Here is a 12,462-nt window from a genome sequence, read left to right as displayed (position 1 = left end):
TGAAAAATTAATCTATTTTAAAGACAAATACAATTTTTTTCTGCGGATTCCTAACTCGGCAAGTCGATGACTAATCCACCACATATTGATGTTCTATTTATTAAGGGTCTGTCGCAAATTAATGGATTGCTTATACACACAAGACGAAATTCGAACTCCAAATACTTGCCGGACAAATAAGATGATGATTCAACCAACGTGCAGGACACAGGAACATACACTAGTTATTATAGAATTCTAATCCGTTGTATAAATATAGGCAATTACATACCGGCGCTCATATATTCCGGAAACTCCAGAGCATGCATGGCTTCCAAATCCAACATTCACATGGAAGATGGCTCCTCAAACAGTACTTTGTTTGCCAGTGCATTTGCCACGTCTGTCACATTTGGAGCCATAGTGCCATCACCTTGATCTTCATCTCCATTTGGATCAACAACTTCATAATTGCTTTCGAACTCTTTCTCACTGTCACTATTGTAATCTTTCCGTACAATATTTCGGTCGGCCTCAAATTGTTCGAATTCAATGTACAGCTCGATGAATGACATTTGGGCACGACTTTCAATATACATTAAAAACATCTCTTGCATACTCGCTTCGTCGGTTATATATTTGGTTTGAAATTGAACGAATCCACCAAATATTGGTATGGGATATCTGTATAGAATACATGATATTTTCCTTGACATCGCAGAATCTATCTTTTCACAAATCACATCTTTGAGTTCTTCAAATGAGATTGTGAAGGGAATAATATCTAACGGATTTTCACAAATAAATTTTACTCCTTCAGATGTTTGTAACAAAATTTGACTAAAATAATACACTTTTAAAAGAACTCTATCATCTATTTCTCTCACTAACCTAAACAGAAACAAAAACTTCACTATCAATTTTTTTTTACCTCATAGCAAAGAAGAAAGAAACACGAGTGAAAGAAAGCAGAAGAACAAGATGAAGAAGACGATATCTACTTCCTTGTTTGAGTTACACATTTTTATATACGTATATCTACATAAATCGAATCCAGCAAGTTGTACCAGCTCGTTCAAAAAAAATATATAATAATCAATTCGGACCATCCGAATTGACTTTCGTATTATAAAAAAAAATTAACTATATGTACAACACGGATGGTCCAATTTGCTTCATCCAAAATTCAAAAGTTGGTCCGATTTGCCCATAAAATTTTTTCAAAAAGAAGTCGCATAGTCTGACTTGTTTACAGAACAACTTAGAGAAAACTGTCCCACATATTTGTCTAGCACCTCCATACTCTATAACACAGCACAACACATATATGACTTCCATAACAAAAAAAAAAATGAGCCTAGTACAAGAAGGATAAATATAATATATTTTAAACTAAAAACTAAAAAAGTACAACAATCATCAGTAGTGCCCTAGGGGATGATCTAGTCGAGTCTCTGTGCAACAGATCTACTGTTGAATAAGGCCCAGTGATCTATTGATAGGAACAATGAACCCGGTACACTCCCTCAGTCACATATATCGGAAAGTAGAAACATTCAGTCTCACGACCAAAAAAAAAAAATCAGTTTCATACAATATTACAAAATACAAACGACCATCAAATTCAAAGAGTAATTATTGTCTACAAATTATCTTACAATCGATTTCATTAAATGACACGTTACCGGTGCAATTCTGAAGAATAACACGTCTTTAGTATATGTTTACTACAAACGATGATGTGCCATACGAACTTTAGAGCCATCTAAATAATTCAAATCTTCATGAAGAAAAATAAAAGGAAAAAGCTTGACAAACAACCGAACAATACTTAAAAGAGCTAATATATGAAGTTCATCTCAGAAATCTGCAAAAACAGCAAAAAGATCGCCATTGACATAATCATTGTCTACTAAGCTGACTAAGAAGTAGCTGTTGCCCACCTGTAACACAATTAAAACAGAATTATCAGAACTCTAGTATCCAAGGTGAAAGAAGACAATTTCAGTATTGCTATTAATACAAGGTATTTCTGCTGATAAGAAGGCAAAGTGCAAGGTTTAGGGTATGGAAGTTTGAAAACCAACCTCTTCAACCAATTTCCTGGAAGCATCACCCTCAGGGTACAAGCATGCCCATCCTCTTGACCAAATTTCAAATGCCTCATCCTTCCATACCATGAAGCTAACAGGATCTACAATGGTTGGTTGGATTATTTCCTTGGCTGGGAAGACCCCCCATGTCACAGCATTCACATCGGTTTGGCCTACATTAGATCTCCAACTTCCTTCTTTATTCACAGCCATGAAAGTTAGAGATGATCTATTCTTGCATTTCTCAACAAGTGCATCCAGCTTTTCCTTAGAGCAAAAGAACGTAGTAAAACCAATGCAAAAGAAGAGAGAAACCAAAAGAGGACGGGTACAGCCACATCTGAGTTACAACTCTGATACAATTGAAACAAAAAAACAACTCATAAAGGGAGCTATCAATTGACCACCAAATATTCAGGTTTAAAAGGCCAAATATTGCTTTTCTTGTAGTTAAGTAATTCAAGTTTTTTTACCAACAAAAAACAATGAAAAAGAAAATGGCAATAAACCGGGGAGAAAAGAACTATATAGAAATTGCCCACTTATGGTTGTTGACCAAATTGTAGGATATAACTCTGTTTATTCATCAGCACAGACCATCTACCTTAGCAGGCTTGCTACCAGCTGGGAAACACTACATATTTTTATATTCAGGTAATCAGAGGCAGGAAAAGTGAGAAAACACTCACTGCTAATGTCAGCTAACTATTGATGTTGTTTCAAACTAAATGTATTGGAAGATCATGCCAAAGTATAAATGTCTAAGTTGTTTCCTCTCCGAAACTAGATCATGCTGCAATACTTGATGGTCATGGATGTTCCCTATGTATGCATAGTCAGGAAAGGTGAAAGAAGCCTTCCAATATCATGGGAATATGGGATACTTACGACAAATAGTCATTGTTCAAGACACTTGGAAATGCATCAATCTAGGCAATTATGATCTATAGTGTGAACAAATTAGAAAATTATTCATATATACACGTCTACATCTTTTAGACTCACCTACAGTAGGAGAATCAGATTTCTCCCCATTGACTGCTGGCTGGCTATTGATGGTGAGAAATCCCTTCAAGTTAATCTTTTCCAGCTGCTCATTTATAATCCTCGTCTCTGGCTGAAGACCATCTAATTCTGACCAAGGATTGCTTCTCAACTTTCCAAGGCAATACTGTTTAAACCTCTGTTATGCAACAATGAACACAACTTTAGTTCATGTTGAAGTGATGGTGAGTATAGTCATATTCCAGATAGGAATTATACCTCATAAATATCCTCAATGCTCCTCAGGGGAACCACCCATTCTTCAACAAGTTTTTTGTCCCGTGCACGTGGCCTCATGAACTGCAAGAAAGAAAAGAATTGAGTAGGACATGATCATTCAAATAAGCAGCAGAATATTAAGAGACTGTCAATTTCCAAATGCTTTCTACGGTGTTTCATTCTTCTTCCCTGTCATCATTTAGTGGTTTCTCATTGACAGTGTCCCAAATTAAAAGACATTGTAATTAACTAATTATGCATCGAATAACTAAACCTACTTATGTCTCTGCAGAATCAAAGTGATCATCTATCTATTCCCTCTCCCTCTATCTCCTTCACACATATACACACAAACACAAAAACATTCTCACTAAATTGCAAACTATAGTTGCCAACTTTTTGCTGACCTGTGCTAAACAAAATCAGAGAGAATTGCTAGCTCATCTGCAGATCAGAGTCATATGAGTATATGACAACTGGCTGGAAAGATTAAATTTTGCTTATGCAAGCAAGAATACCCAAGAACTTGCTAGGAAACGTTTCAGTATATGACATTACTTTGATATAAAGGGGCAAGAAAAAACTACTAAATACCATACTGTGAAGGAAAAAAACTGAGAAAATATATATATACGTATTAAAATCCACAAAATACATGAATTGGGTCATGGACAAAAGTATCAAACTGAACTTTACAAAATAATAGAATCCACAAATTAAAATCACTTTGTGATAGTAAGAACCTGGTAATCAGTTAGTGCACCATATGATGGATTACGAGAATCACCCCAACGCCCATGTGGGTATTGATCCCATCCTATTGTCCTTGATATGTAGCTTTTTGGACGATTTGCCCTATTGCATTAATATATGGATATAAAGTAAGATATCCTTCAAATAAACTAAACACCCCCAAATATTTAAGGAAAAAAACATAGCATTTACAAAGGTGTAATACCAAAATATTGGACGAACATCTTCTCTAACACGAAACACATTTGCAGGGCGCCGCCAAGGTAATGACCTATTAATTTTGGTCTCTTCAATTAAGCCGAGATTCTGCCAATAATAATATGCATAGAGACTTACGTTCAATTCAATTCTTGCAATATAACAATGAAAATATGCGTAAAACAGGAATCTTGCATGGAACAGGAGAAACAACCATTAGTATTGCTAATGCTGATTTCTCCATATTTAGAGTATACATATGTAGTGTCTTAATTCCATGAGCTAAAATTTTTTTGCACATTTCAGTTCCCAGGTGAATTCCATAAGATTTGACAGCTTCTTCATTGTCCTTGATAGGCTCTAAAGCAGCAAAAATGTCAGCTGGTATCTGGAATATTTCATCAAAGATGAAAAATTATACTAGAGCCAAGACTGAAGTATAAAAAAAATAGTAAAGTGTAAGCAACTAAGAGACATTAGTCTGTACGCTTCTGTTCAAACAGGCCTAATTTCATGCACTGACTGGAATTGGAATTCAGTTCCCAAAGAAAATAGTAATGCATACAAATATAATATTTTCAAATGTAGCACTTATGATTTATCAGTAGTTACTATTCATGTAGCTCATAGTCTTCCAAGTTGCAGTCTATTCTATCATCTGAAAACAAAATGCAGAAATCCTTGCTGAAAATTGCACAACTTTTCACTTTCACCATTAATAACAAAATACCATGAAGACTGTGACATTCATGACAAATCAGTGGAGCTTCTTCAGTAAAATTCAAGTTCAATTAATCATGAAAATGAGCAAGGGCTGAGGGTGGAGAAAAATACATCTTAGAAGGAGGGGAAAGATAAGAGGCAGAACCATTCCTCTAAAAAGTTTATAAAAAGAGTAGTATAATAGTAGAGAATTAAAAGATATAACATCTTAATAATACAAAAAGAAAAAGTGTTAATCCATTAATGCCAGATAAAAATAATAACTAACAACCAACTAAAAGGTGAAAATATATGATCTAGCATTTTCTGCGGATATATATACTTTATGGGAACCAAGTATATTCACTCTGTAATATGTGCTCTTTGCTTTTGTGCTCAACCAAAATAAATCATAGCTGAAACAAATACTCATCAAGGATATAACTAAGACATAGCTGTCTTGAAAATTAATTTGACCCGAAGAAGCTTACAAAGTTTCTATTAAAAGTACTGTTAACATTTATACTTTCACAAGGAAAATAGTAGTGTATAGTCCAACTAGTTTAATACAATTTTAATTATTTCAGTTTTCAGAAAGATTTTTTAGCAAAGGAATGTTCAATTGTACCCAGTCATTAAATACAATTGATGTCACTTACAACAATTGCAACAGCAAAATGCTATCTGAACTGAATATCTAAATTTTCTGCACATGAAGGCAAAAATGCTGAATAAAAGGCATTTAAATCAGAAGGAACGCACTAGAGAGCACCATTAAATCTATTCATACAACTTAAACAGGGTGATTAGAGAGTTATTCTTAGCAAGCAAGCCAGAGGAAAAGATGCAATCCCAGAAATTCAAAAAGAAAAATAATAATATAAACTTAAAAAAAGAGGTTCAATAAACATAACAAACATTTAGCAACACATTGAACACATAACATGACATTTATACCAGTATTCAACACATTGAACACAACACTCTAAAGCATTTTTAAGTCCCATGTCCTCAAGATTGGTAAAATATTTAGTATATCTAACTAAAAGGTCTATAGTCTATACAACAACATTTGGATACCTTCGTTTTACAAAAGCCAGTCATGCGGAGAAAACCTTTATAATTATTAATCGGCATAATTCCAGGCACAATAGGACAAGTTATTCCAATTTGGCGACAGTCATTCACAAATTTAAGGAATATATCTGTATCATAAAATAATTGGGTAACGATCAGATCCGCTCCAGCATCAACCTATAAAATAAATAAATAGTTAGATTAGCGGGAAAAAGGCAGAAAGATGAACACACAGCAGGTGAGTTGAAAGTATTATGTAAAACAAACAGCCATATTTCTCTCTTCATACTTCTTTTAGCATGCTACTCAGAAATTGTAAGTATTATGTAAACCAGTATTAATAATAACAGTAAACAATGAACAAAAAAGTTCTCAAACATCTTTTTCTCTTAATACATGTTTAAGCATGCTACACAGCATGACCCAAAAAAAAAAAGCATGCTATACAGAATTTCAATGAACATATCATTTCTTATGCATTTTTCTCACTTCACATACTTATTAAGCATGCTACTCGCAAATCATAAGTATTTTGTAGACTGTACATCCAGAAGTGATCATGGATAAAACCTAATGTAACACAAGATGGGTGAAGTCAAATTTTTGGTAAAAACACCTTGCTCTTGAGGTAAGCAAGATCATTTTGATAACCTTCTGGAGTAGCCAAGCCATCACTTCCTATAACATCTGGATGTGCCTCTGAGAAGAAGAAGACAGAAATATAAGAACAATGAAAGTGGTAAAAGCAACAGAAAAGCTCATGATGTAATGCCATAAGGATGTTGAAAATAATGATAACTATAGCTAGAAACCTGGATAACCAGCAACTGTGATGCCAAAGTAGTCACCATACTTGGCTCTTATATGTTTAACCTGAAAAAATTAACAGCAATATCATAGTTAACATGCAAGACTAGGAAAATGGCCCAAGGAGTTTAACAACTAGCTCTGGTAGCAAATACCAAATTACTTTATGAAATTAAATTTCAGGTTGTGACATCAGTAAGAATGTAATTTGGTATTTCATAAATTGCTGGAACATCATGTCCACATATTTAAAATTTGGTTAAAAAGGGCACATCATTCTTTCCCATATAAAGTTTTTTTTATTGTTTTCCCATGTCAGGGGCAACAATTATTTGAAAGCATCTCCGCAAAGCAGTTCAACAATTATTTACATCTACTTCCCATTTTAGCAGAACTCAGTTCGCACAACAAATCAGACAAAGGAAATTTTGAGAACAGTATGTCATTAAATGACTTAAAAAGCTCTTCTAGAAAAAGATTTTCATGAAAATAGTTTTGAAGAAAAAACATTATCAAAATCATGCCAGTCTACAGAATTAGATGAAGTCTAAATATTGAAGACATGTTCTCTCAATTTTTTGTCGGTAAATAGAAAAGTAAATAGTTGGCAAAAACCCTAGCAACACATGAATGCCATTAGGCCTTGGCAAAAAGCAAATAGGATAGATTCGTCATGCTAGAAACACGCTCTTTAAACATATTATTTGTTTATATCTTGAACTTTAGAGAAGAAAACAAGATGAATAATTTTGGTCCAGTAATTTTAGGTTGCTGGTAAGGTATTATGAATAAAATCTCATGTTAATCAAAAAGTTTGATATATTTTCTATACACTTGAAATCAATGTAACATATTTGTTTAAAATGTGCATATGAAAGAGTTACTTGACAGCGCAATCATTGATAGATTCCAATTTATATATAGAGGGTAAGAATGGGGTTTGGTGTACCAAGTCCCGAGCGCAGGCAAAGCCACCTTCAATCTGGACGAATTTGTCCTGACCGTGGGGGGGATCACCACGAAGAGCAAGAACATTCTGGAGACCATTGGACTTGATGGTCTGGAGAGCATGGTCGATCTTCTCTACAGGCATGTTGGTACAGGTGAGGTGCATCATGGTCTCCACGCATACCATGTTTTGCATCTTGTTTGCAATTTCAAGTGTTAGATCAGCTGTGGATCCTCCTGCGCCCCAAGTGATATCGCAAAACGAAGGATTATGTGCCACCATCCGGTCCATCCTCTCAAACAAATTATCTACCCCATCTTCGGTCTTGGGTGGAAAGAACTCGAATGAGAAGACCACCCTGTCTGGATCAGCTGCCGCAGCTGCTCGTATTTTCTCTATCACCTTCATTTGCTTCTTTTTGTCTTTTCAAATTTTATCCTGATGAGGCCAGCAACCAACCAAAGCAACAAAGTATATTAGATCAGCTAGGCCAGATCTAACAATTAATATATCTTCCTACCAAATGATTGCAAGAACACCACCGACACCACACATATAACCATGTTAGTGATACAAGAACAGAAACACAGAAGCTAACATAAATTTGCCTTCCTGATTGTAGATCAATAATAATAATAATAAATCAGAAGGAGATAAATAAGAATGAAACGAGATCCAGTAGTTGTTGTCTTCACTATTTCTTTTGGTCCTCCGCTCATTACCGCATCGCGTCATTCCACCATCACCAAAGCAGGGATGCACAACAGTGATCCTCGCACCAAACTAGATCCATATACAGAGCCCAAAATGCAGCAAAAAACTTTTCAATAACAATTGCCCTTCAATTTCAAACGTATAATATCTTCAAATTGAAGAACACGAGAGTTTAAGAAGCCTAATTAACGAAGTCCTTTAGATGCAAAACTTAGTACCACAAATAAGTTTTCCCGAGATAAAAACATACATATATTTCACATCATTCCGTTCAATCTACAACAGAGAACAAGCAGAGGAATAACTGATTCCACAGCAGTAGTAGATACAGCTGTAAATTTTCAACTGAAATTCGATTTATTTCATCCCTCGCAATACGTGGTTCTACAGTGTCCTTTTTCTGGCGGAATTCAGTGCACATGAAAAAACAGTTGGAAGTGAAAGGAAAGTGTACCGGATCGGAGAGAGAGAGAGAGAGTCGTACCTCTGGGATGAAACTTGTGAGGAAGGGAGACAATGAGGCAGAGGCAGATGGCAAAAGCGCGCAATGGCAGGGGAGCTATTCTGGCTATTTATAGACTTAGATTAGAGGTGGCAGCATAGATCTGAGATGGGGATGATATAGTTGGTTGGTAATGGTGGCTACAGTTACTGGCTAAGTGCCTCATTTCTTCAAATTCTGTCGGTATAGATTTTAATTCTTTGAAAAGTACGATTTGGGCCACAGTTGAATCGATTATTAAACCGATTAAGTTATTAAATTATTAATTTATTAGTTTAATAAAAATATTATTGACAATTTTACGTAAATAAAAATATAAAATAATTATAATTATAAAATTATTTAATTAAATATTTATTATATAATTAATTTTTGTTATATATAATTGTAGAAAATATAATAATTGAGTGGCAAACAGAGAGTGCATCAGCCATGAGATTCCTAGTTTGAATCTTAATATCACTCTTTTGGAAAAAATTCCAAAATAATAGACCTGTTGGGTTGAATCGGTTTTAACAGATTCTTATTGCTTTATATCGATTTTTATTCTTAAACGGTCTAAAAAATAAACTGAATTGATTTGGAGTTTGGTTCATTGACTATGATTTAGACACTGACTTTATGTAGAAAATTAAAAAAAAAACTAAATAATATTGAATATTTAATTTACTTAAAAAATCCCTTTATGTATATTAGTAATTCATAATTCATAATCATATAGAAGCAGAAGTTAATTAATTCATTATATATAATATATTTAACAAAAAATATAAAATATAAAAAAAAGAATAAATTAGTTTGATAGTGACTATTGTTCAATTCTATTCAATTTTTAATCTAATTAGATTTTGATCGATTTGAGTGAGTCTAACTAATTTTTAATAAATTTGACCAAATATCATTTCAGTATTAATTTGATAATTATGATATATTAATAAATATTCAAATCATGCACATAATAAAACGATCATCATATATTTATGTATCATAACTCATAAGTAATTTTTATCAAAATAAGCTGAGAGTCCTTATCCATTTACTTTATTAGTTTAAACATCTTTTAATTTAAAAAATTGGTACTATTTTATGATCAAAATAAAACAAATATTCCTTTTATCTAAATATAATTTTCATTTGCTGACAAAAAATATAAATTGGACTATAAAGATTAAGATGGAATAGTCAGTTAGTCACACAAAAAAAAAAAACTACGATAGAATATCCCACCAAAATTAATAAGAAATTACTAAAATTTATCTAAAGAAGAAATTGAAAAATAAAAAATAAAAAAATCTAGCTACAGAAACTATGTTGAATTCCACAATTAAGTACTTGTCTAATTTCTTTACCAATAATCTTTGACTCATTAAAATTATTTTAAGGAAGTTAGTGAATCCCAAATCTAACCCGGAGGGGGTTTACTCTTCAGTATATTTTCCTTCAATGCAAATACTTGAGTTCCGCGGCTTGATTTTGCCGAATAATTTCTATCAGCAAATAATTGTTCAAGAAGATTTCTGCTACAGTTAAACACATTATAGGTAACATCCTCAGTCTCCCAACTCATTGAATTGTATTCAAAGACGGTGCATCCGGGAAGAGGACATACATTGAGAGATCTTTGTGTTTATAGAATTGGATCGTGTTAAGAAATAAACAGGTAAATAATACAGTTGTAAATGTGGAATTTTTTACTGAAATAAAATAAAAAATTTTATTATTTTCAAAATTTTATTTTTTAACTGTAATTTTTCAAATACAATTTTTTTTAGATTAAGGGACAGTTTGCCGCAATCCGGCCAATTCTATAATTTTTATAGAGTTCCTCTAACCTCCAACAAATTACATGAAACTCAAATTTTTAAGCTAATATCATCGTGAGTATATAGAAGTACACAAAAATACACAGATAATAAGTATGACTTCTTTAACATTGTGGTAATGGCAAATATACAAATGCATGGGAATAAGCTATATTTAAAAAGAATTTTTTTTCATTATAAATAAAAAACTATTATTTCTCTAATAAAAATATGACTTATTCCTAGAGACGATGATAATGGTTGTCATTGTACATTGTGAAGTTTAAAAATTTGAGTTGGTCAATTTTTTTTTAAATTTAAAGTGAAGTTCGCCCGGAGTTAGGGCGAACTTACTTTGAATAAAAAAAATCGTATTTCAAAAATTAAAATTAAAAAATAGGATTTTAAAATTATCAAAGTAAGTATATAAATCAACTTCATTTCAATGGGTAGTGTATAGTTATTAAAATTACCCTTTAATTTTCACAAAATAAGTATATGAATAAACTTCATTTATACTTTACTAACAATTAAAACGATTTTTTAAGAAGGGTCGTTTTTTGTTTATTCAAAAGGTTTTTTTATAGATTTACATATACCAAAAAAAAGTTATATATATATATATACACACAAAATAGCTATATATTCAAATTTACAACAAACAATAAACTTTATAAATAATATAAGCAAATTTTATAAATAATATATCGAACTAGGTTTATATTTATAGTCAACAAATGAATAAAAATACAAACTACAGTGGTGACTAATATCTTTTATTCATGAAAGTTTTAACTATATTGTTGTAAAAAGATAATTGTGTTTTTGTTAGTACTTGATCACTTTATTTTTTAAAAAAATGAAATATCACGCATAAATGTAAAAAAAATATATAATGACTAATTTTTAATATTTAAAAAATTTTAATTTTTCTAATTGCAATTAATTTTCAATCTTATAACAAATTTTATACGTAAATTATAAATAAGGTATTTTAATATTTTTACCGAAAAAAATCTTTCTTTTCACATCAACTACTTTATTAGTAATAAAGATAAATGTAAAATAGAATAAATTTCTATTTCTATCCACAAAAATTTTAAATACTAATACATTTTTTACCTATAAAAAAAAATTAAAATTATATCTATGAAAAATAAATTCCATACCATAAAATTATTCAAACACTAAAAAATTAACTAAAAATCTCAAATCGCCTTCTCTTAATCCTAATTTTAACCCTCCCTTGAATCTCAACTCTTTTTTTTGTTTGGACTATACCACCTCTTTCACCAATATTACAAATTTATTATTAATTTTTAAAATTATTTTGTCTCTTTTTTAGTTTAGTTTGTTGTTTAAAATTTTATCCAAACACTTGATTTGGTTTTTTTGGTGACAAACACTTGATTTGGTTTGATTTGTTTAATACTATTTTTAATAGTTTTAAATTGAAATCAAATCTAATTTAAATTAATTATCATATATTTAAAGAGCTTTAGTTTAAATTATATATCATTTAAATAATTTAATGCGTAAATTTTAAAGTTATATCTAGAAAGATTTAACTCACTTTTAGGATGTCTGTTAGTAAACCTATTTAAATATCTTTGTGACTCATTC

General features: G+C 31.7%; 1 protein-coding gene across 1 annotated transcript; it reads right to left on the bottom strand.

The window, feature by feature from the left end:
- Nucleotides 1-1,577: 1,577 nt before the first annotated feature.
- On the bottom strand, nt 1,578-9,196 carry LOC107479029 (methylenetetrahydrofolate reductase 2). Its single transcript, XM_016099181.3, has 12 exons — nt 9,020-9,196; nt 7,822-8,259; nt 6,878-6,938; nt 6,682-6,764; nt 6,069-6,242; nt 4,501-4,674; nt 4,294-4,394; nt 4,079-4,190; nt 3,336-3,416; nt 3,035-3,255; nt 2,067-2,358; nt 1,578-1,922 (listed from the first exon to the last, which is right to left on the bottom strand). The coding sequence occupies exons 2-12, from the start codon at nt 8,227-8,229 to the stop codon at nt 1,839-1,841; spliced, it is 1,791 nt and encodes a 596-aa protein (XP_015954667.1). The 5' UTR covers nt 8,230-8,259; nt 9,020-9,196; the 3' UTR covers nt 1,578-1,838.
- Between the last annotated feature and the right edge of the window lie 3,266 nt (nt 9,197-12,462).

This window comes from Arachis duranensis, chromosome 1, assembly GCF_000817695.3.
Source record: "Arachis duranensis cultivar V14167 chromosome 1, aradu.V14167.gnm2.J7QH, whole genome shotgun sequence".
NCBI lineage: Eukaryota > Viridiplantae > Streptophyta > Magnoliopsida > Fabales > Fabaceae > Arachis > Arachis duranensis.
The sequence above is the reverse complement of the archived record's forward strand: the minus strand, read 5'-3'. Positions and strand labels throughout refer to the sequence as shown.